Source organism: Phragmites australis, chromosome 3 (assembly GCF_958298935.1).
Source record: "Phragmites australis chromosome 3, lpPhrAust1.1, whole genome shotgun sequence".
In the NCBI taxonomy this organism is placed as follows: Eukaryota; Viridiplantae; Streptophyta; class Magnoliopsida; order Poales; family Poaceae; genus Phragmites; species Phragmites australis.
In genome coordinates, this window is record NC_084923.1 from 49,568,463 (window position 1) to 49,594,327 (window position 25,865).

General features: G+C 44.3%; 6 protein-coding genes and 1 non-coding gene across 13 annotated transcripts; 3 read left to right on the plus strand and 4 right to left on the minus strand.

Moving 5' to 3' along the window:
* Positions 1–143: 143 nt before the first annotated feature.
* LOC133913750 (vacuolar protein sorting-associated protein 9A-like) lies at positions 144–3,909 on the plus strand. Of its 3 annotated transcripts, none has more exons than XM_062356988.1 (8): positions 144–290; positions 453–676; positions 835–993; positions 1,092–1,262; positions 1,757–1,936; positions 2,026–2,305; positions 2,695–3,090; positions 3,177–3,909. In XM_062356988.1, exons 1-7 carry the CDS (start codon positions 149–151, stop codon positions 2,865–2,867), a joined length of 1,329 nt encoding a protein of 442 aa, XP_062212972.1. In that variant the 5' UTR covers positions 144–148; the 3' UTR covers positions 2,868–3,090; positions 3,177–3,909. The 3 variants fall into 3 exon arrangements, with proteins under 3 accessions (XP_062212972.1, XP_062212975.1, XP_062212973.1); XM_062356991.1 differs by having other exon boundaries at positions 849–993; XM_062356989.1 differs by having other exon boundaries at positions 458–676.
* Positions 3,910–4,001: 92 nt separating this feature from the next.
* Positions 4,002–4,083, minus strand: TRNAS-AGA (transfer RNA serine (anticodon AGA)). Its single transcript has one exon. It is a non-coding gene; the product is annotated as a tRNA-Ser (tRNA).
* A 315-nt stretch (positions 4,084–4,398) lies between these two features.
* LOC133911302 (11-beta-hydroxysteroid dehydrogenase B-like) lies at positions 4,399–6,316 on the minus strand. Its single transcript, XM_062353498.1, has 5 exons — positions 6,001–6,316; positions 5,688–5,880; positions 5,455–5,540; positions 5,121–5,252; positions 4,399–5,036 (listed from the first exon to the last, which is right to left on the minus strand). Exons 1-5 carry the CDS (start codon positions 6,184–6,186, stop codon positions 4,557–4,559), a joined length of 1,077 nt encoding a protein of 358 aa, XP_062209482.1. The 5' UTR covers positions 6,187–6,316; the 3' UTR covers positions 4,399–4,556.
* Positions 6,317–10,552: 4,236 nt separating this feature from the next.
* Positions 10,553–14,856, plus strand: LOC133913754 (uncharacterized). The gene is made up of 10 exons (XM_062356997.1): positions 10,553–10,796; positions 11,384–11,449; positions 11,812–11,936; positions 12,044–12,204; positions 12,595–12,664; positions 12,824–12,878; positions 13,377–13,460; positions 13,816–13,854; positions 13,943–13,989; positions 14,177–14,856. The coding sequence occupies exons 1-10, from the start codon at positions 10,698–10,700 to the stop codon at positions 14,286–14,288; spliced, it is 858 nt and encodes a 285-aa protein (XP_062212981.1). The 5' UTR covers positions 10,553–10,697; the 3' UTR covers positions 14,289–14,856.
* A 160-nt stretch (positions 14,857–15,016) lies between these two features.
* Positions 15,017–17,390, minus strand: LOC133913753 (uncharacterized). Of its 2 annotated transcripts, XM_062356996.1 has the most exons (3): positions 17,233–17,390; positions 16,162–17,114; positions 15,017–15,348 (listed from the first exon to the last, which is right to left on the minus strand). In XM_062356996.1, the coding sequence occupies exons 2-3, from the start codon at positions 17,098–17,100 to the stop codon at positions 15,343–15,345; spliced, it is 945 nt and encodes a 314-aa protein (XP_062212980.1). In that variant the 5' UTR covers positions 17,101–17,114; positions 17,233–17,390; the 3' UTR covers positions 15,017–15,342. The 2 variants fall into 2 exon arrangements, with proteins under 2 accessions (XP_062212980.1, XP_062212979.1); XM_062356995.1 differs by lacking the exon at positions 17,233–17,390 and having other exon boundaries at positions 16,162–17,226.
* LOC133913755 (small ribosomal subunit protein bS6c-like) lies at positions 15,430–19,162 on the plus strand. The gene is made up of 3 exons (XM_062356999.1): positions 15,430–15,477; positions 17,778–18,245; positions 18,690–19,162. Exons 1-3 carry the CDS (start codon positions 15,445–15,447, stop codon positions 18,933–18,935), a joined length of 747 nt encoding a protein of 248 aa, XP_062212983.1. The 5' UTR covers positions 15,430–15,444; the 3' UTR covers positions 18,936–19,162.
* A 266-nt stretch (positions 19,163–19,428) lies between these two features.
* LOC133913752 (uncharacterized) lies at positions 19,429–25,744 on the minus strand. Of its 4 annotated transcripts, none has more exons than XR_009909085.1 (14): positions 25,424–25,744; positions 25,146–25,198; positions 24,879–25,047; positions 24,718–24,781; positions 23,554–23,633; positions 23,247–23,400; positions 22,618–22,679; positions 22,373–22,435; positions 21,272–21,330; positions 21,102–21,183; positions 20,833–20,897; positions 20,614–20,725; positions 20,208–20,254; positions 20,040–20,135 (listed from the first exon to the last, which is right to left on the minus strand). XR_009909085.1 is itself a non-coding variant. In XM_062356994.1 (13 exons), exons 1-13 carry the CDS (start codon positions 25,568–25,570, stop codon positions 19,729–19,731), a joined length of 1,224 nt encoding a protein of 407 aa, XP_062212978.1. In that variant the 5' UTR covers positions 25,571–25,744; the 3' UTR covers positions 19,429–19,728. The 4 variants fall into 4 exon arrangements, 1 of the variants encoding a protein (XP_062212978.1); XR_009909084.1 differs by having other exon boundaries at positions 20,800–20,897; XM_062356994.1 differs by lacking the exons at positions 20,614–20,725; positions 20,833–20,897 and adding an exon at positions 19,429–19,747 and having other exon boundaries at positions 19,911–20,135.
* Between the last annotated feature and the right edge of the window lie 121 nt (positions 25,745–25,865).

Sequence of the window (25,865 nt, forward strand, 5' to 3'; positions counted from 1 at the left end):
TGTTGTGCATACTTGGCGTAGTCATGTTAGCATCGAGGCTCTTAGTTGTCTATCAGCTTCTGAGATGGATGTCCCCAGATTGAGATTGCCTTTTCCATGGAAGACAGGGGCTTGTGTTCATGTGTTGGCGGAAGATTGATCCAACAGGATGTATGTTAGATGGATAGCAACCTGTGTGCGTTCTAAATACATAATTTGTCGAACCGAGCGACGGTTCTCATCATCCATTGCCACACTGCAAGTGCTATGCTATGCAGATTGCAGAGACTTCACCAGTTCACTTGGACATTGTAAGCTCTGAATCAAATCCTTTGCCTTTTGGCAGAAAAGATACTTAGTAAACTGAACTGTTTTGCCATACAATGCTTCTTTTTCTATTTCTTTTTCCCCTTTATAGACGCCCTCTACTAACAAACACGCATCTTGCTCGACTGTATTATTATCCTGTTAAGGTCAGGAACGGTGGAAAAGGAAACAAGAACCGGAAGCCTACCCGCGCACACGGTACGGCTCCTCCTTGCACACGGCACACGCAAACAGCACGAGGTCAGCACGGTCGCTGGCGACGCCTTGCGATGGAGAGCCCCACGTCGGCGACGTCGCGGCCGGACTTCTACGACTTCCTCGACCGCATGCGCCGCCCCGCCGCCGCCGGCCTCTTCCGTTCCATCAAGAGGTCAGCTCCCTCCCTCCCTCCCTCCTCCCCCGTCCCTTACTCCGGTAATCCGGTAACCTCCCCCCCCCCCCCCCCCCCTCCCAAAAAAAATGTACCTTGACTCAATCTAGATGCTAGAACGCGGTGGCCTCCTCTGGATCCAACTAACCCTTGGTCAGCTTCGCGCTCGCAGCTTCCTGGTGTCCTTCTCCTTCCACGAGCCCAACGCCGAGGACGGCAGCAAGGTCCAGGCCTTCCTCGCGGAGATGGAGAGCGCCATCAGGGACCACCCGCTCTGGGCCAGCGCCACCAATCAGGAGATTGACCACGCGCTCGAGGTGAAACCGCACTGAACTGATTTTTGCTCTCGTTTCGACGATGCTGTCTGCGTCGATGCCTTGGGTGGAGACGCCCTCATGCTTGTTTCGTGAGTTAGGGCCTTGAGAAGTACGTCATGACGAAGTTGTTCAACCGCACGTTTGGATCGTCCGCGGAGGACGCGATCACCGACATGGAGATCTCGGAGAAGATTGGTCTCCTGCAGCAGTTTGTTAAGCCTCAGCACTTGGATATACCCAAGGTTCTGCATAACGAGGCGTCCTGGCTGGTAAGTCATTCTGCTCTAAGGTCAATGCAATGTGACCTTTCATTATTTGTTAGTCGGAAACATATGAGCAACCAATGTGTTTCACTCTAGTAAGTAGTAATTTTTACCTACATGTTTGGGTAACTTTTTATGTTGATCCAAACGAACCTCAGAGGCTAAGACTCAGGTTTATTTGGATAATTTAAGTACAGTTACTAGCTTGGGGATCGAACAGGGTGTCAACTATCGAATACTTTCTGGACACCGTGGACAATACACGGCGAAGTTCAATTGTAGATATTTAATTGATATTCTGCTCTATATTTTTCCTTTGCGCCTGTTGTGTTCTCCTTGTACTATATATTCAAGAAGTTACCAATTTGAATCATGTGATATTCAATTGCTCCATCAAAATTTAAAGTTATCCAATAATCCTACATGAAAGAAATAATTCCAGTGATACAGAGAAATCCCAAGCTAACTATAACCTTTCTTTGATGCACATTCCACTCTAGGTTGCAGTTAAAGAGTTGCAGAAGATCAATTCCTACAAAGCACCACGTGAGAAGCTTCTATGCGTCATGAGCTGTTGCCAAGTCATTAATAACTTGCTTCTGAATGTATCAATGTCAAATGATCGAACACTATCTGGGGCCGATGAATTCCTTCCTATTCTTATCTATATTACTATTAAGGCAAGCTCCGTTTGGCAACTTTTTTCCCCTTGCTCTGTTTCTTGACTAAATTGATTACAACAGAGAAGCTACCTGAATATTTGATGTAGGCCAATCCTCCTCAGCTGCACTCAAATCTGAAGTTTGTTCAGCTCTTCAGAAGAGAAACAAAGCTTATCTCAGAAGTCGAATATTATCTGACAAATCTCATTTCAGCAAAGATGTTTATAATAAATGCCAATGCCCGCTCACTATCTATGGAAGAAAGTGAGTTTCAGAAGCATATGGAATTGGCAAGACTAAGTACTCAAATATCTGTTGCTAGCCCTAGTAGTTCACAGGGACTTCCTGCATCGGCCAAGGCACTTCACGAGGAAAGTGATATAGCAGGTCTGCTCGATCATGTTTTCGATTTATTTGGAGCAGTTTGTTTGAGCATGGATTGCATTCCAGTTTTAACTTCACTTACAAAATCAGTTCCTTTTTTCCTCCATTGAATATAACGTGGTTTTTCTTGTGGTCTTGTACAAGAACCATTTTACCTAAAAACTAGGATAAAGTAGTTAATGTTAAGGTTTTTCCTCTGTGTTAAGCTTTTTCCTCTGGGATACGCTGCATAGTCTTCAGATTTCCCTTTGAATGGTTATTGTGTGACCCCAATCTACTTTCAGGATTTAGATTCAGTTTTGCTTGGTATTGTCGCATAATCATTAAAAGGGTCCGCTTGGTTTTGCTTAGATTCAGTTTTGCTTGGTAATGTTTGAATTGATATTTAACAGGCTCCAGATTCCCCTTCATGGACTCAGAAACCGAAAGTTTGACAACAGGGGAAGTCAAGCAATTGCATGACCTCTATAGGCAAGTAGTCACCAGATATACACTACTGTCTAAAGCTTTAAGAAAGTTATCCATAGATGAGGATCAGCTCCTTAATTCAGTACATGATTCATGAAGTGATCTGAAGATGCTGGGTAGAGTTGGTATCAATTAATTATGAGCAGCCTCCATATCCACAATACTCATGCAAGTTCAAATGGAGAAAACACATGCACCCTGTTTCCATTGGTTGCAGCCTCATAGGAAAAAGAATGAGGTCTTACACTCATGCTTGTTCCTCCTTCAGATCTCAATGCATGTATGTGCTAGAAGGCTCCATCAAGTCCAACGCGATACAGGTATGGGTGTCTGTTCCTTTGCGGCTTTGCAAGCTACATGAGGATGCAGTTCTGATGCTTTCTGGTGTGGTCCTTTGTTTGTGCAGGGCTATTACCTGTGAATTGGGCCTTGTGCATGGCAGATGCTGCTTTTCGCTATGAGGTGTCCTCACAGTCAGCCAGAAATTGAGTAGCTCTTCTTCCAAATTAGTGGACCCAGAGGGAGGCATTGAAGTGAAACATCTACCAACAAGATATAACTAGCGCCACCTATGCACGGTTAGCTCATGCTGATGCTTCGGCTGGTGATCCTTGTTATGTCTGATGGATTTCCCAACATCAGTTCTGTGCAAAACAGAAAATTGACGATTTCACAACTTATTGCTCGAGCCATCAACTTCTAAACGTCTTAACAGTATTTTGGCGCTGATAGGCTTCCTGCAATGGAGAGAGTGAATTCTGACACGGAACGCAGGACACATTAGGACTTCTGGGGAAGGCAGGGATGGAGAGGGAGTACCATAGGCTGGAAAAATTCTGAAGCCCGTCATGCTGTACAACTATGCTTTGTTGATTGCGACATTCTGTAGTTTTTTTTCTTTGGAATACGTAGAAGAAATGTGTATATTTGTATTAAGTAGAAGAAATGTATATCTTTGTATTAAGTAGAAGAAAGTTGACAGTGTTCTGTAGTTAATGTCGAGCCTTGAGGTTTGAGCATTGTAGTATTAGGAAAAGGATGGAATTGTGCTACACATTAATGGGATGTTATGGCAATGTACTGGGGGAGCTAATCTGCGGAAATTGGAACAAAGGAACTTACATGTTCGGTTACAAAAAGGTGTTATCGCCCTACTCTGCTCAAGAACTAGCCGTAATTTTGACATAAAATTTATGTCTGTTTGGAGGAGAAAAGAAGACCATAAAAAAAACGTGGTCGGCAGGATTCGAACCTGCGCGGGCAAAGCCCACATGATTTCTAGTCATGCCCGATAACCACTCCGGCACGACCACTGTTGTGCAACCTTAATTCCAAGGTGCCATATAGTTTTATACAAGGTTGATGTTAACAATCAGCACTATTTTGACTTAAAATACATGGGGAATGCAACGCTTGCGCATGCACGGCTATCTCAGTCGCTCATCCTTTATATTTGATACTCATGTATCCATTAATTCCTTCACATACTCTATAATATTTTTTTCACCTACCCGATAGGAATCCCTGTATAAATAAATGGTCCTAAGTCCTTATGGCCTAGTAGAATTTTCGTATTCTAAAATAGGTCCATTGCATTTTATCACATCCATAGGTTTTATGTCCAAAGATTTATTCAACGCACCCGCCAAATCAGTTCATACATAGACATGCAAATGCAATGTCATTAGCAGAGAGCTTTCAACTCCAGGTGCATAACGTAGGCTCTTCCATAGCTCTGGACCACGCATCTATGTAGCGAAGTCTTGCGTGAACCGCGGACCTCGTCTCATTCGAGCTTCTGCAGCTGGGCCGCGGGCCTCCGAGCCGCGGCCACCGTGTACTCGAGCAGCGGCCGCACCGGCGGGGCCGGCAGCGCGGCGGGAGGCGGGCGACGGGCGGTCGTTGTGGTAGCGGTACTAGGCCCGGCCGTGGACAGCAGGAGGCGGAAGGTCCAGGCGAGCACGTCGGGCGCGAAGACGCGGAAGACGAGGAAGACCTCGGACCAGCTGGGTTGCTTGACGTAGGCGTCGCCGCGGCAGGCGCCGGCCACCAGCACCCGCGCGTACGCCTCCACGTTCCCTCCCGTCAGCGTCGCCGCCTCCCGTTCTTCCTTCCACTGCATCTCCGCCAAGCCTTCCTCGAGCGTGAACTTGCCGCCGCTGGCGTCGCCGCCGATCCAGCCGTGCGTCGCCACGGTGACGCCCACGTCGTCCTTCACCTCGTACCGGAGCGTCTCGTAGAAGTCCAACACCGCTGCCTTCGCCGCCTGAGACACGGCCAAAATGACGAGTGCGTACGTTCGTAGTGTGTTCAGCATTCATTATACAACCTGTAGAGGCTCTGGACTTACAGAGTAGAGGCTCATCCTGGGCATGGGCAGCCAGCTCTCGACGGACGCGTTCACCACCACACGGCCGTGGCTCCGCCGCAGGTAGGGGAGGGCGGCGTAGGTCGGGTAAACATTTCCCCAGAAGTTGATGTCCTGGTCAGGTGAGCAAACGGGGCAGAAATTTTCACAATCGATCAAGGTCATAATGCATGCGCGTATTATATATTTTTCAGATTTCTTTATTTCTTTTTTGGTGTGAATGTGATGCTGCAACTGCAGTAAAGCACCGCTGATTGATCAAATTGTTTGTTCTCTGGTGCACCACAAACTTGGCATGCATGCTTCGACAACATACCATGAGATGAGGGAAAGCGGCGGTGTCTCCGGCCTCCTCGAAGTTGAAATCGTGCCCCAAGCTTACTGTGTTCACCAGATGATTCACTGCAAAATGTGTTTTTTTCAGAGAATCACCCCAGTCGAAGGAAAGAACTTGGAAATCTACTACCAGGCATGCAAGAGATCGAATGTACGACGGCTCGGCATTGATTGATTCTGTTGCGTGGGAAATTCAGTAATACTGGTACTCACGTTGACCGAAGTAGCTGACGGTGTCGCTGACGAGCCTCCGGCAGTCGTCCTCCTTGACGACGTCGGCGGCGATGACGAGGACCTGCCCGGCGCCCAGCAGCCGCGCGTTGTCGCGGATTACGAACAGCCGGTGCTCCCGCCTCGCCACCAGCACCAGGTTCGCGTTCCGCCTCGCGTACTCGTACGCTATTTGCTGCATCAGTTAACCCATTGATCAAAGGCATATCGGTCTCCTGCATGGGCAGCCGTGCATGTCGCCGGCCGGAGCACGCACGAGAGCGAGCGGGAGGACAAGAAGCAAATTGTGACGTACCTCGCCGATGGCGGAGGAGGCGCCGGTGATGACGACGACCTTGCCGAGCATGTCCTCCTTGGTCAGGGTCTTGATCACCCACTCCACGCCGCGCAGGAGCGACAACGTCGGCCACGCGAACGCCAGCATCACCATGCTCGCCGGCGGCACCACCAGGTCCATCACCGCGTTCAGCACCTGATCCATGTCTCTATCTCCTCCCTCGATCACTCTCTTATCAAGTCCTTTCTCGACTCTGCTTATATACACGCACGGCGCAATCTACTCTGTTTTCTTACTCTCTGGCCAGTTCTTGGCTTTGGGGCAGCCTGGCAAGAAGGACCGACGAAAGAGGAAAATGAAAGAGAGAGAGAGACCGACTAGAACCTCTTGCCGACGAGGACGACTTGCGTTTGTGTCTCTCGGCCAGGTGACGGGATAAGGACAGAGGAGGAAAGAGGAGAGAGACGGGTGCAGGCGTGCATGGAGGGCAGCTGCGAGCTCGTGCCGCCATGCACACGCCGGCCAGGAGGCACGCCTTGGCCGCTTCCTGCAGGCCTGCGTACGTAGCCTTGGCTCTTGGTACTTGTGTCACTGGAGAGCTCTGTTTTACATACACCTCTGTCCTGCCTGCCTGCGTACGTGACAGTTCTGATTAAGCAGCTTAATTTGTTTGCTCATTCCCTAACCGAATCGATTATATTTCGAGTTCCTTTTCAGCTCTTTAGCTTTTTATTCACCGGCCGATTCTGTCATGTGTTACCGCCTGCATCTGGTCTTTTTTTCCCTCCCGAAAAGCGGACAAGAGCTCGTCATCCGTTAGAGAAGAAACACCCGACTAGTGCTGGCGCCAGCCAGCAGTTATCCTCTTCCCGTCGCCGGAGAAGAGCTCATGACAGTGCCATTGATGGATGGGGAGAAGATATCTTCCTAGTCTCAGGTGCCAACGGCGATTGTTGAACTGAGGGACTTGGCTAGCGTTGAACGGTGGCACTACACCACATGAGCTCATCTCACTCGGTTCGAAAATCCTCTTCTCAAACAGTTTTCCGGCCGTCACAGGCATATCGTCAGTTCTATTTTCAATTATTCGCCTTTTCGTCTCGGTCATGTCAGTACCTCTCTTGTTACGAGAGCCCTCCACTAGCGTTCATTTTTTTTACCTCAGGTCCATCTCACTTATTTGACTTCTTGTCATTTGGTATGATACTCTAGAGGCTTGAACTTGGCAAAATATACAAGTTCGCACGCCCTTTCTCGTATCTTACTGAATCACATCAAATTATAAAGACAAACTTCACATTTGAAATCTACCAATAGCGTTGTGAACGTCATCAATATTTCGCCTATCATTTGGTACAGCTAGTGAACACCGGTGTACTAATCCTTAACGATTGGAGCAAACAAGATAACAATGTCAAACCAAAAGCTAGCAAGGGCATTTATAATAGTGGTGTCTTATAGGTCGCCTGTTAGCCTCCTCATAATCATGGAGACAGACTATCATTATTTTTTTCAAAATGACGGTACAAGCTCTATCAATTTTATCATAGAGGAAGATAGTTGGTTTAATTTATAAAGTAAGTCAGGCTCAAAAATCTTACAACTGCACAATTAATTAGGAAAAACTAGCAAAAACATCAACGGTGAGAATGCCACAAGCACCATAAACCAAAACAGTGCACTAACACACACCCGAACAAACACAATATATGGGTCCAACGTGAGTATCGTTGCCAAGCTCATCGCGTTAGCAACACATCAGCTATGACTTCCCACGAAAAACCTCGACCCTAGCCTCTATGTCGTCCTCCGACCACGACCACCACTGAAACGCGCGAGAGCCCGCTTCATCTCAACTTTCAACGAGAGCCACCAAGTTGGCCGGCTTCTCGCAAGTTTACAATCATCACCTCGCATGAAAAATACAGGAGGAACGAGGCCTACGCGTCGATTAAGTTGGACAGAGCCATCATTCACAGAGGGAAAGTCAACACACACTATTGTATGTACGATTTTGGACCATTAGGATCACCGTACAGTCGACTGCAGAGGAATCGCGTCCGATTTTGGATGGAATTATGGATGATCAGTTCTAGCCCACATTTCAGAGCTGAAATCAACTCGTGTACATATGTTTTTGTGTAGCACTTGAAGATTCACCTCGAAAAATGAGTACGCCAAGATTTGTGAACCGTGGATCATAGCTAGGATGGTAAGAAACATCGCATCTCTACATTCCTGGCGGTATTTGTATCTCTCTCTTTTTATACTTGAGGTCAGATAGAGTTCAAGTTCAGGATTCTATTGAGAAAGTATCAGCAAGGTGCACCAGTATCGCTTATAGTTCAAGTTCAGGATTCTATTGAGAAAGTGTCAGCAAAGTGCACCAGTATCGCTTATGTGGTTGCCTGTTTATATGCTTTCCCTTCGGTTTCAGATTTAGTTGCTGCCAGCTCTGTATTTGGCTGGAAGCTTGATTGAGATAAGCATTGTACTTTCCAGTTTTATGTCTGCCAAAGAGGAAACATTCCTGCTTGAAACATTCATGTAATTTCCCAGTTTGCTCTACCGAAGAGGAAGCATTTCTATCGACATTGCACTTTTTTGTGTGAAGTTCAGCTTTATAGTGTTTCCAAATACAAATCCGCGGCACTGCTGTTTAGATAATCCAACCTACTGAAAACTTCTTCATTTACTGCGTTTCTAATAAGCTTTATTTTTTCTTGTTCAGGTGATCTCAGATGCAATATCTTGATCATTGAGGCGCATGCTTGGTTTCATGAGATGTACAGTAAATGAGTAAAGAGACGATACATGCAGCCCTGAGGCATGTATCCATTTCCATCGTTGTGTATATTTCAAGGTAAGCATTCAAATTCTTTCATATTTAGGGCATGTTTTTTTAGCTTTAAATTATAAGAATTTAATTTAGTTTGTAGAAGCTTCTTAGTATCAAATTACGAATCGTAAGATTTTATAGTATAACTTCTTGTAAGGTGTGAGAATTAGCTTTTATATTGTGTTTGTTTTTTTAGGACTAGAATCTATAATCATGATAAAAAAAAATAAACAGAGCCTTAATACCCCATACTGATATGGACATACTGTACTGCTACTTAAAAAATGTTGATCAAAGTGAATGGTACCCATTGCATTCGATCTGTACAACCCTTCAGTAACTAAATCAGTTTAGCGCATGTTTATTTTAGTTGGGGATTTAAAAAACAGTTTGCAGGTCAATCGTGACTGATTAAATCGATCGGTTGTCTGAAAAAACCGGCTACAGAACTACCGAGCAAAGGTAAAAAGTAGAGTGTAAAAAGTTAGATCGTAAAAACCTAAATTGTAAAAAAAAATTAGATTGTAGATTGAAAAAAACTCTGCTATACAATTCAGTAAAATGAACTTTCGTAATCTATAAAAAGATAAGGAAAACTAGTCTTTTGGATTCTCACAATCTAATAAGCAGATTGTAAAAAAACACTATATATTTATTTCAACTTCGAATTATAAAAACTGAAAGCCAAAATAAATAGATCCTTACTCTCATGGTTTCATCATAGGATGAGTAATGTGCCTTTTGCAGCTTCCTTACTTCGCCGCTTTGAACAATTTTATTTGTGCACAGCTGGAAATAGTTAAGCCGGAATGGCTTCTCATTTTTCATTGGTGTTTTACACCATGGCCTGTCAACTGGAGCATTTTTTTGCACTTATTTGATGTGGTCTATGTTTGTGTGCCCAATTGGATTGTATTGACATGTCATATAAGAGTTTTTCTCCTCAGGTTACCGAAAAGTACACTTTGACAACTTTTGTAGAAAGGGCTGGGTGGATTTGAATAAGTTGACAATTTGTCTGCTGATTTTTTTTTGCTATTTTGAAGTATTTGCTATTTTTTTAGAAACGTGTTAGGGTATAGTGGGATGTTACATGTCGCTTGCTTCTTTTCCATTTGATAGTACTTTAGCGTTCAATTGAACTAAAGTACACTTATACCTATTTAAATTGAGAAAGTAAATAAACTAAATTAGCGACAAAAACTAACGACGGGTTTCCCTATGTCACGGGCGTGCACTTACACGTGGAGGCAGCAATGAATAGGACTTGCGCCATGGCTACAAGTCAGCCGGGTCCACGTTTGAGATTAGTGCAAAAAACAAGTTCCCTGGTCCGTCCGATCGGCATCGGACGACCCAAAAATCGCAGGATTTTAAGGCTGGTGTCTCCTGACACAGAGGCGGCTTCTTGGTGTTACGTGTTCCGCTCACGATCCCACCCGTTCGGATTTTACGGACGCGTTGTTACAGTAATCCGTAACTTTTCTTTTTTTAAAAAAAATTCCTCTGCAACTTTCATTTTTAAAAAAAAATATAAAATAGTTATCAATATAAATTATCAAGATAAGTTTTTTAATAAATTTTTCAAATAAGTTTTGAAAAAAGCTAACTAGAAAATTTTATTTAGAAAAATTGTTCAAAAAAGTTTTTAATAACAAAATTCAAAAATGGAAAGTGAGCAAAGCAGCGCGCGTGAAAAAAATTTGTGCACCCGTTCGTGGCAGTGGCGGAGCCGCCCGCCCCTCTCACTCTCGCCGTCTCACTCCCTGTGTGTGCAACTGCAGTTCAGTGTCCACCACTCGTCGCACTCGCACCACAGGCAGGGCCGCAGAGGCAGATACGGACGGAGGAGGCTGGGGAGCGCCCGCCGCCCGGGATGGTTGGCTCGGCCGCCTACTCCGCCTCCGCCGCCGTGGTGGCGATGGCAAAGGGCAACGGCAACGGCAACGGCAAGGGCGCCAAGGGCACCAAAAAGGTCAGCGCAATCCCTCCCTGCTCGTCACGATCCCATGTGCTGCGTTATGTACCGTCGAATTTTGGGGCATCAGCGTAATCATCTGGAATGGAACAATGTGGTAGGGGGGCGGTAGCTTAGAATCAAATGGTTGCTATATAAATTCAGATGCTTTGAGGGTTAATTTGTTGGTGCTTGTTCTGCGTGGGCATAGGGAAAGTTAGGAAACATGGAAAGGGGGACAAGAAGGTAGCGTATGGGTCTATTTATGCATAGAGCTGAGGGTTCGATCAAGGAAGAGCCTGTTCTTTTGCTGGAATCTGGGGTGGGGGGGGGGGGGGGTGGGGAAGAATATACAAAAACCACTTATTTCATTTCTTTTTTAAAAAAACTTTCCACTTATGTTATTTTTGCTCTGTTATTGCTAAGGAGATGTTAATGTGATAAGACAAAGGTGAATGTAGTATATTCGTTCATAAGCTATTGCATTTTAAGATTACTGAGACATTAGCTTTCTTTGTCTTGAATTTTGGAGGTGGAATATCTGCTATGTTAACAAATCAGGAAATATGGTCGGAGTTTTCTAACACGCTGTCTCTTATTTGTAGGTGTCACGGCCTCCTAGGATTACATCTAATGTTAAGCAGAACTTGAGGATTCTTAAATTTTGGAAGGTAATCTTTTTCCTGCATTCAGTTTTAAAACCAGCTATCCTCGTTCCTCGGAAAAAAAACAGCTATCCGGCATTACCATTTCCTATCTGTCTCTAGGGGTTAAATTCTTGTTTTGCTGCGCCTAGTATAAATTCATCAGAAGAACATAGATAAATGCATTGAGCAACATGATGCTGCACCCAAAGCATGCAAGATTGACTTTCACATTTACAGATCAACATTGGATCAGATTATCAGATGCATTCAGTGCTTTTGTAGTCAGATATGTTTCAAACTCACGGTAGTCCTAATCTGTAGTGCTGTGCATCATTTTCAGACTAAAGCGCACCATTTGTTACAATTATGTAAACCTTTGTTGCCAGGACTATGAGAGGAGGCAAACAAGTGGACCTCAGCCTGCTACTAGGTATCGCAAAAAGAAAGTAATAAAAGAAGTGCTTCCTGATGACACCGACATCTATGAGGACCCTTCCTCCACCCTTCACTTGTCAGGCTCGTCTTTCCTTTCATATCCAAGAACTTACTCTTTTTTTCTTAGTGGTGATTTGAATTGAGTATGCTGAGTTGCTGACTTTCTGTTGTCGTTTAATCTAGCACACATCAGGGTTTGGAAATTGCTTCACCGGTTATTCTTGTGGATGGTTACAATGTGTGTGGCTACTGGGGAAAGCTTAAGAAGGATTTCATGAATGGGAGGCAAGAAATTGCAAGACAAATGCTCATTGATGAGCTTGTATCTTTCAGTGCAGTAAGAGGTCTGCACTAGAGGATCAAACCTGTTATTATTAATGTCTCAGCTACGATTTTCTCAGGGGAAAAAAGGTCTCAGCTGTGCTGCCTACTTAAGCAATAACTATTGAAAGCCTTTACGTGGTTGCGCTTCTTAGTTCTTAGTATACTATAAATCGGCAGCTAACCAAATGTGGAGCATAACTCCATCAGCAGGTTGTTTTTTACCTGTCACTCGCAATACCATTTTCCACTCATTTTCTTAGCAATGTAGTTGCTAACCAAATGTGAGCCATAACTCCATCAAGTCGCTTTTTACCTATCACTTGCAATACCATTTTCCACTGATTTTCTTAGAAATGTGGTATTCTTTTACGCGAAGTATCTTATATCATTTGTCACAACGATACTTGCAGAGGTAAAAGTTGTAGTGGTATTTGATGCTGCCATGTCGGGGCTTTCTACACATAAAGAAACGTATAAAGGGTAAGATGTTATTGTAAATTGACCTTTTTTCCCATTAGATGTCGATGCCATTTAACCTGATCTGTCTGTTTAAATAAATGGAAGTTCAGTGTTTCGATTATGTTTCTCTAGATGGTTCTTAGGGAAAACTTAACACACAAATTTTGCCTCATTGAACAGGGTTGATGTTGTATATTCCGCCGGCTTATCTGCTGATTCTTGGATAGAGAAGGAGGTACATTTTGAAGTTTTTCATCAGAAGGATGCCTTAGAGTTCCTAGTATAGATTTATGACACTACACACCAGTGCAAAATTCATGCAAAAAGGCTCTAATATACGAAGCATGCAGGACTGGAAGTAAAATTGCAAAGTATTAGAGTCAGTTTCAGCATGCAGAGAGGTTCTAGTTGTAGATCTTTATGCTAGATGTATAATACCCAACTGTTTGTGTGTTTAAGGATTCTTCAGAAAGGGGTCATCAAAAGAAGTACAATTTATATGGGGTTTTTCCTGACCTAAAGTAATGAAAATTGTTGTCATATCACCAAGAAGCATATTTTTGTGGTTGTATTAGTTCGACGCTGCTAGCACTAAGTTTTTTCTCTGGACATGAGTATGTAATTTTGGAAGCAAATGGACTTGAGATGCATTCATATCTAATTGACACAAATAAAGTACGCATTATGTAATGCTACTCGGTGATTTCTTTTGCTGGTTCTTTCTCCAATGTAGGTCGAAGCCTTGGTGGCAGATGGCTGCCCCAAAGTCTGGGTTGCAACATCTGATGCATTGGAGCAACAATTAGCGCATGGAGAAGTATGTTTTCTTGGTTTGCAGGATAATCTTCTTCTATTTATCTCCAGCTGTCATTAGACATTTATGCAGTAGTTCTGTATGTTTACTCTTGTACTTTAGTTTTGAAGTTCTGGCACATCTCTGACAGAAAGTGTCATGAAATGCATTCTGCGCATTTCAGTATTCAACCACCAGAAATTTTCACTAGTTCTTTATCTGAAAAACATAAGGACTGATTGTTATATTCCAAAAACAATGATAGCCTTGAAAAGAAATTGGAAATGAAAGGGAATAAGGAAATAGAGGGTGTTAGTTGTTACTTTATTTGTTTATTTTGCCACATATTTACATATAGTTCTTACTGTATATTTTGTAGGGTGCTCTTATTTGGAGCTCTAAAAGATTGGTCAAAGAGGTTAGTTTCGATTATTTTGCATTTCATGGATATTAAATTCTCAAAGAATCATTAAGTAACAACAGAACATTTTCTTGTGGTCCTGCAGATAAAAGAATCAGAAAAGGAACTTGATATGGAGCTGAAAGAAACCAGGTTCAAGTTACAACTTTACAATATGGTGCATCATTTTCTTTTTTGGGGGGAAAGATTTGGGCATGAAAGAGGAAATAGCTTTACATATCCACTTGTCAAGCTGCAAAAATAATGGCACCAAATTTCGTTCTGGATCCATTATTTGCTAAATGCTCCGATCCAACATATTTGAATTTAAAATTGGCAGGTCAACGTCGTTGCAAGGAAAACTTCTGCAGCACAAGCTGAACCCAAAAGTAGTACACGCATTGAAAGGTCTTAGGAATAAGCTTGAAGAACAAGAACGGAGAAAGAAGTGACTAACTGCTAGATTATGGTTGGCGAAAGAAGAGAGAGAAAACAGGTGTACATAAGTGCATTTGTGTGTGGACATCCACTAACACTGGATTCATAGGCACTGGACAACTGATGGAGCAAAATCGATGCAACCACGAAGGTTCTGCAACGAAGATAACATCATGGAGAGCTGACATCATGTAAAAAGAAACGAAGCGACCGGTCGGCGCGCACACTCGCAGGCGACGGCCTCTGCCTTGTTCACGATCCATCTGCTTCGCATGCGCGGGAGGGAAGCCTGGATGCGCCAGCCGCTACCGCCTGCGATACCTGGAGACCTGGACGGCTCGGCCTGACTTCCGGTCGGTGCCGACAGGAGAAGCCATCCAAATCCGTCTCTCTACTCACAGCTGCAATCACCGGCAACAAAATCTTTAACGGCAGCACCACCAACGTAGATGTCCTCATGGCGTAAACTGACTGTACTCGAATAGTCGTTCGTGAAGCATTTCACATGACAAGAATACCCGTCTCAAGTGAAGCTGACATCCAATTTCCACGCGAGAAATAGATCAAATCTTGCCTTTGCCACATGTGCCGTTATCAATGTTGGATGAGTGCGTTCTTTCTTTCGTTAGGATTATATGACTACACCGGGCAAGCATAATAATGTGTCAACAACTGGACGAGGAGAGTTTTAAAAAAGCACAATTTTGCGAGGAGACAAAACTTGCACGAACACAACATTAGATAAAATGGAAAACTGACCAACCAACCCCACAAAGAACAAGGGGTGTTGGGCTTTATTGTTAACGTTCTTCCGATTACAAAGTTTGGAGCCCTTAACACAGATAGAATTCATATGCATGCGACAACTAGGATGAACAGCACAAGCAGTCACAACACCAGTGCACGATGAAGCCATTGGACAGAGGAGGTTCACACATCAGATCTGCAATCAAACAAGACATCAAGAACTAAAGCAAGAGCTCGACTAGCGGCAAGCTCACAGGTGGACACGCCCCATATGACATTCTCCCTGCTTCACTATCTTGGCTGTTCACTTACAGCAGCACTTTAATCCTGCAAAAACAGGTGGTTCAGATACAGAGGTTAGCAAGGTTCCAGGACACAAGAATGGTGTTGCAAAGAGTATAGCCTTGTATCGGAAGGACGGCAATGATGTGGAGAGCAAGCCAATTTATTTCTATGGTATTAAAAAAACGCAACTTAGCTCCCCCTAATCTATTTGATATGACTAATCCAATGTGTTATAGACATGGTAATTGTCTGGACTACATTTCTTCTTGCATTTTCCCCATTATATTGTATTATGATTTGATCTTTAGAAGATAATCCGGATGGAATAGTTTCAGCTAATATATTCTGAAACCGAACAATGGTACCCTAAGTTTATCAGAAGCAAAAATTCGAGCATACACTGAATATCTGCTGTAGAGACACCAGACTTTCTAATCTAAACCTGAATTTCTAGCATAACAAGTTCGAACTAGTACTTGCAAAATCTCTTTGGCTTGTCTAGAGCTTTATGAGGGCAAAACTGATTGAGCTTTTCAACACAAGAGATGCATGGAATAGTTACAAGGGCAGGTTAAATGGGTCATTTTTGTTGCAACAACTTATAGTATCCATCCTCTACTAGAACAGTCAGAAACCGAAGGCCTAGTAAGTTCCGCTATTGCATTCATCGTAGTCGAAAAAATTTAGCTTTGTAAGACACCTAAAATTTAAAGATCCATGCTTGTGCTTAAACTATTTCTTCCACCGGAATTCTAGTCAAACAGGACTAAACTGATCCTAGTGCACAAATATAAGTAACGAGTACACAGCATAGAAGATGAATCAAACAACAGGCAGCAGAAGCAAAGCAGATACCTCATCGTCTTCGTCGTCGTCCTTCTTCAGGCGAGTGGTTCCACCCTCTTTACTTATGGGCAGCTTCATGTTCCCAAACGGAGTGTCCACATCAATCTTGCCCTTGATGGTGTACCTTGTTCCCTTACCCCTGACCAAGTCCCAGACAGCTGATCCGAAATCCTTGGGCCTGAAGCTGAACGGCATCTGCATCCTAGTGATCCCCTGCTTCTCGATCTTGGCGCTCTGCGTGAGCTCGGCGGAGGCAATGTTGTCGTCGCCGAGCCACATCTCGTACTGGAGCATGTTGAGTCCGAGGTCGAAGTCGTTCTTGTTCTCGAGCTTGAGGTGCAGCGTAGCGGTGGTCTCCTCGAAGGAGAACCTGTGGAACTTGATCTTCTCGACGTCTACGTCGGGCTTGTAGGGGACGGGGATCTCGCCGGTCTTCTCGATTGGGATCTTGATCCGGCCGATGATGGGGACGTCGACGAGAAGGACCACGCGGACGAGGTAGGGGATGATGCTCCCGGGCTGGATGTCCTTGTAGGTGCTCTTGATGTCGTCGAAGACGAGCGAGACGGGGATCTTGACAGTCTCCTCGCCGTGGGCGTGGATGGTGCCGGCGTCGGGGATAAGACCGGAGACGAGCTTGCGGCCGTCGCTGTCGATGAGGTAGTCGATGTCGACGAGCGGGATGGGCACGGGGTTGGGGTTCTTGATGAGGACGTCGACGACGAGGTCGGCGCGGTGGAGGCTGATGTGGGGGATGTGGATGCCGGAGACGTCGGCGGTGGGCTTGCCGAAGCCCACCGCCTCCTCGATCTTCTCGCCGATGTCGTGGATGAAGTCCTTCACCTTCTCGATGAACCCGCCGCCGCCCTGGTCCTTGTTGTCGCCGCCCACATTATCCTTGTCCTTGCCGCCGCGCTCGGTGACCGTGATATTCTCCGACGAAGACATGCTCGCCGCTGTCGCTGGTGGAGAAAAACCAAGAACGTGAGAGTGAGATCAGATATTGCTTCCGTCGAGTCGAGACGGGCAAGATCTGAGGACCGTGCGAAATGTGGAGAGGAGCAGGGGGCAGTGCTTGACCTGAGGGTGAGGGCGTCGAGGCGATCTGCAGTGGACGAAGCGAGTGGAGACCGCGTGGCGTTCGTGGTCGGTGGGGGAAAGGAGTGATGACAGCTAGAGCAAGAGGAGATCACAATTTGCCAATCATAACTTTAAAAAATGTGTTCCCTCAAAAAAAATGTGTAGCTTTGATGTGGCCAGCATGTAAATAATCTTTGTCTTTGTAACAGGCAATGCGAATGGAAAGTAAAATTTGACTTTTAACTCAAGAATAGAAGGATACAACTTGAATCCGTGAATTCCCACTTCAAACTCTAATCCAAAAACCTGTATCTAGAAAATTGAGAATTTCAAGTTAATCCAAAAATATAATTTAAATCGAAACAAATAGCTTTGAACTACAGTTAAAGCATTTTCAATCCAAGAATTCAACAACTTTGATTTGAATACAGTTAAAATTTTAATTTTAAGCCATGTTTGAAATGGGCATTTTTTTCTGCAAAATTTGTCCAAACAAACTGCTGCGTGAGCGGAGCTGTTAAAGCGTCCTATCCTTATCTATCCAGTGGATACGAAGCGCGCCTCCTCCCGCTCTGCACTCTCCCTCCCCTCGGCCCCCTCCAATGCCGCCACCCATGGCGCTGCCCCTCTCCTCCGCCACCACCACCCTCCGCACGCTCCCGCCCTTCCGCCCTTGCCTGCCCGCCGCGCTGCGCCTCCCCACTTCCCGCGCCCGCGCCCGCGCGGTCTCCGCCGGTTACGCGGCGTCCTTCTACGGCGGCTCGGCGTCCGCGGCCGGCAGCACCGGCGACAAGGAGGTTGGCGACGAGGAGGGATCCGCCGCGAGGTTTGGCGCCGGGCTGGGACTCGGCGGCGGCGGCCTCGGGATGTCGGCCGCGGAGGCGGCGCTGGTTCTGGAGGAGCGCGAGATGCCGCCCTGCCCGCCGGGGCTGCGCCAGTACGAGACCATGGTCGTGCTCCGCCCCGACATGTCCGAGGAGGAGCGCCTCGCACTCATCCAGCGCTACGAGGAGGTACACCTATAACCTATTCGATTGCTCCATTTAGCTGCTCTACAACGCAATTCGATCACCTCACGGCCATTCCACATGAATTCCTAGGAAGCTGCGTCCGCCTGCCTCAAAAGCTTATCATTTGGCAGTATGAGTGTGTGATACTATACCAGTTCGTCCAAAATTGTCATCTTTTTTTTTTACTTTTTAGAAAGGAATGCTCCTTTTACTCTCCCATGGCAAAGGTCTGTAACAGCATTGGCAACAATGGTATGGTAGCACATCACGACATTACATAAGCTATCAAAATGGCAATGATCTTAAACAATCTTGCCTAGATCTTGCACAAACTCCTACATTAGTGCGCACAGGTAAGGATTACCATGCGTTTGATTCTGTATCATTGTATCGGTGGGTTTGGTCGGCAACTCTGCTTACCTTGGTGCTCCCCGTGTTGTGTTGCAGCTGCTCGTTGCCGGCGGCGCCATGTACGTGGAGGTCTTCAACCGGGGAGTCATCCCACTGGCCTACAGCATCAGGAAGAGGAACAGCCGGACCGGGCTGCCGTCCACCTACTACGACGGCATATACCTCCTCGTCACCTACTTCACCAAGCCTGAGTCCCTGGACGCGCTGCAGCAGAGGCTCAACGCCGACGACGATGTCATCCGGTCGACCAGTTTCAAGGTCCGCAAGCGAAAGGCCTTTTAGATTCCTTGGTCGGCTTCAACGGCTTTGTAAGAATGGTTTCATCCGGACTGAAAAGCTTCAGGTTTTGAAATGTTCATATCATACAAGAATTCTGCCTTCTGGCGAGTAGATGTATGCCTGTCTGCCATGGTTGAGAGAAAATGCTGTCCTTTCTTGTTTTTGTGTTCTAGAAAGGCATGCCTTCTTTCATTCAGGCTACTGTTCACGAATGGACTTGTGAAGCTGTACATCTTGTGCTAGTTAAAACTCATGGCTTCAAGTACAGCAGGCTCGTAGCCAAGTGACGTGACAATACCTTGACCGATCATACTATAAGCACAGTGCAAATCTAAAAGATTGCCCACGGCAATTTGTAGAAGGGGACATCAAAGTGTAAATGTATTGCCCATGTAACGCCGAAAGTGTAAATGGATTGCCAGAACCAACTCAGAAAAGATAATAAGACTGAACAAAGATGATCAAAAGCTGCACGAATTGAACTAACGCCATTCCATCCACTGGAACAAGAAGCTTATGATTTCAGATGCGTTTAAATACAAAAATTACTCCGCTCATTTAGCTGTCAAGAGGTTTCACGAAGCTTGAATTCATGTGAATATTCTTGGCACACCATATGTATATTAAACAGTACAAAATGATGCAGAATGCACAAGATTGCCTGCGTCAACCCTACAACTAAGGCGATAATACTTTCAGATTTCACAAGATAGAACTTTCAGAAAATACAAAGCACAACTCAATATCATTTAGAAAGACGAGAGCACTCCAAAATCAGCCAGCCATGGAGCATAATTCAGTATCTCTCGTGGCGCCTGAAAATTGCAACAAATATCCAGGTTAGGCAATTATTGGTAAAGAGGTGAAATAAAAAGGCGGGGAACTTCATATGTTCTTTGCCATGCTACATTCCACATAAACTAGCTCTACAAGCATGAAGCTTGGATTTCTCATGCAAGAAAAACCATTCAGCAATACCTGCGCTCCCTGGATCGAGAACGATCCCTTCTCCTTGAATCATGGCCACGAAAGCGGTCGTAATCTCTATCCCGATCGCGATCATGGCGACGGTCCCTATCGTGACGTCTATCACGATCCCTGTCATGATCTCTTCTACTTTCTCGAGACTCAACCCTGTCCTTTCTTTCTGCATCTCTATCCCTGGATGCCCGGCCATTGTGGTCCTTGCTGTGTTCTCTTGATCTAAAAGGCCAAACAAGTACTTTCAGATAATGTCGTTACTAACTAAAATAACAAGGATGGGGGATACCATACCGTCTATCATCTTCAGATTTGTCCTTCCTTCTTTTATTTCTCTGCTCCTGGAAGATGGTATAGCGTATTTTACGATGGTTAAAAGGATGACGTTTTTGGCATACTTACAAATAAAAACAACGTTCCAGAATAAAGGGCAAGTGATACATTACAGGCAAGACTGCTTCAGCATATTATAACTTACAAACTCATGGAGTGGGTAGCATATGAACAAGACAATAAGTTGTCGCTTGCAAAGGATGCCAAAAGGAGTTGCTTTCAGGATAACTTAACCAGTACTATTTATCACCAGGTCTACACAATACGATCATCCAGCAGAAAAGCAACCTCCAGCTTCTGATCAACATAATACTAAGCAGAGCATATGAGCAATTTGTCACAATTAAGTAAACATGATTCTTCATACCATGTTTTGCATGCTCCTATGCTTACAGTTGTCAACATACAGTGACAGCTGTTGCCATGGGTGTGAAGACGATTGTCACATGAGATTCCAATCACACAACATTGACTAATTCCTGTAATGACTATCGTAATAACCATGGTGCCCTCCAATGTGAGAAATGAAATAATATATAGGAAAGGTGAGAACCTGAAGGCTCTTCCTTGAGATAAGAAAACTCACAGATGCCAAAAGGCCCAAAACAGAGTAACTCTTTAAAGCAGAAAATGGTACATTACACTCAGCACCTGATAAATTTGCACCTTAACAAATTTAGAGAAAAGACAAAGGAATAAATCCAACTTATATTCTAATATACAAATAGAATGTAAGTCCCAATGTGATGTGTAGGTTTCTCGATTTGATTGTATATGGTTTACAATGCCTGGAATCCTTAATTTGTTTCATCACTCTCAAGCACCTTATTGTAGTTTGGGTATGCAAGAATTTACCTGGAGTTCTTTCAGTTTCTCACGAATCAGCAAGTAGCCCAAGTGTAGCTTCCCTCCAAAATGGTCAGCAAGACGTCGATCACTGTTGTCAGATATATTCATTTTCACGTTAATGATGCAATTTGACAGTTTCAGATCATGTTGGGAGTGGAAGAAGTTAAAAGTATTACTTGTCATATACACTCAGAAATGCTCCACATATGTCACAGAGGCGTAGTTTCTGATCAGTCTATAAAGTGGACAGAGAATATGATTAGGCACTAGCAATGCTGTGCCACTATGATGTTAATAGATGCACATAATACAAAATGTATGTAACAAAATAGTTACAACCCTTAAACCTAAAAAAACAATGTAGACCATAGCACCTTTAACTTCAAGAGTAAATACAGTAACATATGAATGCAAACCTAATTCACCATGATCGAAATCAAGAAATCCAGATCAACATCTGATGTAATTTCCAGGAATTATTATACACCAATGACACTGGTGCCACATCAAAGTTATTTCAAAACATGAGGCACAGAGGTAGCACCCATTGACGCTGAAAAAATGCATTGCTAATATTGGAACTCTAGATATGCAATGTGCACAATAGTTTGTCAAAAGAGCCATTTTGTGGGGTAACTGCGCAAATTCCAAATTGATGTGCTCCAAGAACATATAATAATCACCCTATCATATTTTTAATGACATAAGTGCATATACATCCACTAGTGGAGCAGCAACGGTTCACAGCCTGCATACCACTTTACATTTCCGTAGCGCATTGGGTTGGCAACTACACAGGTACACACATGACGGGCATAAATTCCCAAATGTGTAAAGGTTGAACTGTCACTTGAAAGAGCTTAAACTGATACGAGAAGGGGATTCTAGTACAATATGTCAATATCTGATCAAGACGTTCAGGATATATGAATTATGCAAGTTAATTTACTTCTACGCACGATTGGGAATACTTATGTTTAATCAGTTCCCAGTTAGACTACAGAATATAATCATATCACTGAGCAAGATAGGAGAAAAATTAAGCACCTAGGAGTTGGAGAAATACACATTGAGTTCCTAGTTCCAAATTAAGTGGGTCCAACAAAAATTTTAGGCATCACGAAAGCCACTGGTCTAGAATAAACCTTTGTACCAGGGTTACCTCATAAGCCATAATAGGCAATCAAAAGACACTAGCAGAAAAGACAAACAAGGATACTAATGCTATAGCGCAAATAAGAACTTAATTAAAAAAAATTGGTTGTGTGGAAACTCACAATTCGAACATCAACAGCTGTATATTTAGAAGATTCTGAAGCTGACTCCTGCCGCGGCGCCAACTAAAGATAAAGTCAAAACCAAAATTAGCCATCAGTAATGGTTCATTAAACCAAAGATAAGGTATTATCCAAATGGCAAGTCATCTCTATCATATGTCTGCAATGGCAGGCTAAAGATCAGCCTACATAAGTTGGCTAGTAAAAGAAACATAATAAATTAAGGTGAACATGGTAATAGCGACCTTTTTCAGAGCTTCTGCCTCTTCCAAAGCTTTCTGAGCTTCATCTACCATGCCTTGTTCACCTACCAAAAGGACAACCATTTAAGTATCAGCATACAGGCATATACTTCTTTCTGCTGTTGTAAGATCAACAATACAAGTATCCAACAAATTTTGGTCAACTTGACATGGAAAGGTCACCAAATTAACGTCATACTAAAAGAAAAAATCTACTTAAGACACTGGTGTCCAATTAACAAATAATCAATAGATATTTACAGTTGTTCACAAGAAGGAAGGATGTGGCACCTAGCATCAAATACCCAATTAGGTGGGCTGTGTTGCTTATTTTTGGAACAGCAGACCTATATAGTTGCACGAAACTTGTCTATGATCGTGAAAAGGTCGATCCAAATATGCCTCAAATATACCAACTATAGCTTAATGACAGTTTCAGTAGTGTATATTGTTAGTCTATTTGGTTGTTATAATAACTAATTGAGTGGTTGACTTCACAACAGAGATATATTAGGAGAAAAACTCGCCCTGACTTGGGCCCAATTGCTAAATACATATACACCTATAAGAAACAAACTAGTAAAACATAGTGTTTTGCAAAGTAAAGCACTTCAACATATTTTTTTCCATACCAAGCTCTTCAGCTTTCTTAAGCTTTTCATTAATCATTTCTTGAGTACGAGCATCTGGAGGGGCAGGTGGTTGCACTGCTGCTATTTGAGGAGGTGGAGCAGGTTGAGGTAATGAAGCTCTGTCCTTGTTAAAAGCATCGAGCAAGAGGGTAGCCTGCAAAACAGCAAAAGTATAGGGAAAACAATCATCACATCAAAACTAAAGCATTAATGTTTTACTAATGTGTGCTGGAAATATATATTATATAACCTAAGATCTATAATATAAGAATTAAAAGCTTCGATATTTGAATTTTCAAAGTGATACCTGCATATCAGCCCTTTTAGTTCTCAGTTCTTCCACCAATTCCTGGGCCTTGATTTTATCATCAGTTCTCCCTTCAAAATCTGTTGATAAGTTTCAAAGAGAAACATTGAATACTGAATATAATAACAATCTAGGGCTTAAAGTTGCGGTAGATCCTACTGATTGAGCCTCTTGTATTACACAATAAGAAAGGGGGGATGCTAAAGTATGTTGCAAGGTTCTAATAAGGCAGTAAGGCGATGCGTGGTGACCTAGGTACGCCTTGCCACCTAGGCGACGCCTTCTGTGCAGTAGAGTATTCGGAATAGAGGGAAAATAAAAGAAAAATTAAAGATGAAGTGAAGAGAGATGGGCCACCAAGGCATTTAGCCCATTCAACAAGCCAGCCCATCTCAACCCATCACACATCTACACCCAACAGGACACCAGATCTACACGTTTAGGGTTCCCAGCCGCCGCCTCCTCACTCCTTCTCATCACGCTTCTTCTCATCAACCCCCGAACCGCCATCGAGCAGCACCGCCTTCACTCCATCCCCCTCCGCCTCCTACACTCATCCACACCATCGAAGCCTCCCTCCTGATCGAAGACGACAAGAACGGCAAGGTTAGTGCAACCAGAGATGGTGGGTGACGGTGGAATCCAGACGGAGAAGGGCTGGGGACGATAAAATCGAACTGGAGAAGGGCGGGAGAGGAAACAAGCCGGAAAAGGGTGAAAAGGCATGCACGTAAGGTGACATGGCGACGCCTTGCCCCTGTGGCGACCTGGGTACGCCTTGTCGCCTAGGCGACGCCTTAAAAACCATGGTATGTTGAGTCTGTGACAAGGTTAATTACTTTCGCACAGTTGCTGTGGCCATCCTGGAACTTATCTTCAGTCATAAACAAATGTACTAATGGTTAATCATAAAGAATTTTATGCACCCACATATTTGGGGTCCATCAACCTAAACTATTTGATAACATGCCCGTCACTCTGGATTAGCATATAGAGGAGATATAACCCCCAAGGGCTGACTTCCTACTGGGTGGAAACCCGGTTGTATCACAATCCTAGAAGCTATGAGCCATCCAAATATCTAAACTTCTATGAACTGCCTTGATCTGTTTTGATAACTTCCGTATCAACAAAGTAGGCAAAATATAAATGGAATGGAATTACCAAAGGTATCAACTTCTTTCATTTTCTCCTTGATCTGTTTTGACAGCTGCAGTATCTCGTCTGTCTGTGAACGTTACCAAGATAATAAATTTAAAGTTTAAAACAAGTTGTCATCGACAAATATAAACTTTAATAAGTAATATAAAAGTGACAAAAAATACCTGAGTAACCTCAGAAACAGATATTGCAATTGCAGCCTTGGCATCCTCATCCGCGAGGCGCTTCAGCGCCCTTTGAATTTTCCTATCACACTCCACAATGAGCCTTTCTATCATATCCTCAAGTTCTCTATCGAAATTCTCCGATCCCTTTGATTTCGCTTCTTCATAGCTACCAACAGCTCAGGAAAGCAAGTATTTCACGCGACAAATTTGCAAAAACCAATGAAGTGAAGCAATTGACACATAACAAGGTAAAATGAAGGATACTCTTTCCGCAGCTGAAGCGAGTGAATCTTGGAACAAGGTCCGAGATCCATTTTCTGCCATTAGCAAATAAGTAGGTTAGATAACAGCAGCATAAAGTGAAAACTACTACTTTTTAAAAAAAAAGCAGATTATTTCTGCCACATACGCGCATTAGCAATAAGCAATTTATCTATGAATCACACAAAAACATGGAAGATATTTTTGTACCCCCAAACCTAACCGAAATTACCATGGAAACAGCATCGATGGGGTGGAGGGGGGGACATAGAGGAGGATACCGTGAGCTGGAAGAGGTCGTGCGGGCATAGGCCCGCGAGGAAGAGGCGGCAGACGTCGCGGTCGTAGTAATTGCGGTTGACCTCCTCCACGTCACCGTTGCGGTTGGCCCCCATGAGCACGTCCAGCTGCTTCCGCATCGCGTCCATGGCGCCCGGCGACCCCCTTTACCCCGCCTCCCGGCAAGGCGACGAGGGTTCCGCGGGCGAGGGGACGAGGTGGGGTTTATTAGGGTTTCGACCGAACGCGCCGACTGCGCGAGCGCGAGCGCGAGACGCTGCTCTCGGCGATGGAGACGGAGAAGGAGAGATGCGGTCGGAGTCCAGAGGGTGGGTCGCGGGCCCCCTTTTCCTTATTTGGACGGCCTTAGCGGTCGGGAATGGGCCTTATACTGCATGGCCCACGGGCTAATCCTTTGGGCTGGTCCTGAATTTATGCTTATTG

Excerpts from the sequence above, each read along its gene's own strand:
- LOC133913753 (XM_062356996.1), bottom strand. The coding sequence starts at position 17,100 with ATGTCTTCGTCGGAGAATATCACGGTCACCGAGCGCGGCGGCAAGGAC.
- LOC133911302 (XM_062353498.1), bottom strand. The coding sequence starts at position 6,186 with ATGGATCAGGTGCTGAACGCGGTGATGGACCTGGTGGTGCCGCCGGCG. Across the intron at positions 5,541-5,687 it reads CGTCAGCTACTTCGGTCAAC|TGAATCATCTGGTGAACACA; the intron begins GTGAGTACCAGT and ends CACATTTTGCAG. Across the intron at positions 5,253-5,454 it reads CCGCTTTCCCTCATCTCATG|GACATCAACTTCTGGGGAAA; the intron begins GTATGTTGTCGA and ends TCACCTGACCAG.
- LOC133913750 (XM_062356988.1), top strand. The coding sequence starts at position 149 with ATGTATGTTAGATGGATAGCAACCTGTGTGCGTTCTAAATACATAATT. Across the intron at positions 291-452 it reads CACCAGTTCACTTGGACATT|GTCAGGAACGGTGGAAAAGG; the intron begins GTAAGCTCTGAA and ends TATCCTGTTAAG. Across the intron at positions 1,937-2,025 it reads TTATCTATATTACTATTAAG|GCCAATCCTCCTCAGCTGCA; the intron begins GCAAGCTCCGTT and ends TATTTGATGTAG.
- LOC133913755 (XM_062356999.1), top strand. The coding sequence starts at position 15,445 with ATGATGTGGAGAGCAAGCCAATTTATTTCTATG. Across the intron at positions 15,478-17,777 it reads CAAGCCAATTTATTTCTATG|TGGATACGAAGCGCGCCTCC; the intron begins GTATTAAAAAAA and ends TTATCTATCCAG. Across the intron at positions 18,246-18,689 it reads TCATCCAGCGCTACGAGGAG|CTGCTCGTTGCCGGCGGCGC; the intron begins GTACACCTATAA and ends GTTGTGTTGCAG.
- LOC133913752 (XM_062356994.1), bottom strand. The coding sequence starts at position 25,570 with ATGGACGCGATGCGGAAGCAGCTGGACGTGCTCATGGGGGCCAACCGC. Across the intron at positions 22,436-22,617 it reads AGGCAGAAGCTCTGAAAAAG|TTGGCGCCGCGGCAGGAGTC; the intron begins GTCGCTATTACC and ends CTTTATCTTTAG. Across the intron at positions 20,136-20,207 it reads AAATCTGAAGATGATAGACG|ATCAAGAGAACACAGCAAGG; the intron begins GTATGGTATCCC and ends TTGGCCTTTTAG.
- LOC133913754 (XM_062356997.1), top strand. The coding sequence starts at position 10,698 with ATGGTTGGCTCGGCCGCCTACTCCGCCTCCGCCGCCGTGGTGGCGATG. Across the intron at positions 11,450-11,811 it reads GGATTCTTAAATTTTGGAAG|GACTATGAGAGGAGGCAAAC; the intron begins GTAATCTTTTTC and ends CTTTGTTGCCAG. Across the intron at positions 11,937-12,043 it reads CCTTCCTCCACCCTTCACTT|CACACATCAGGGTTTGGAAA; the intron begins GTCAGGCTCGTC and ends CGTTTAATCTAG.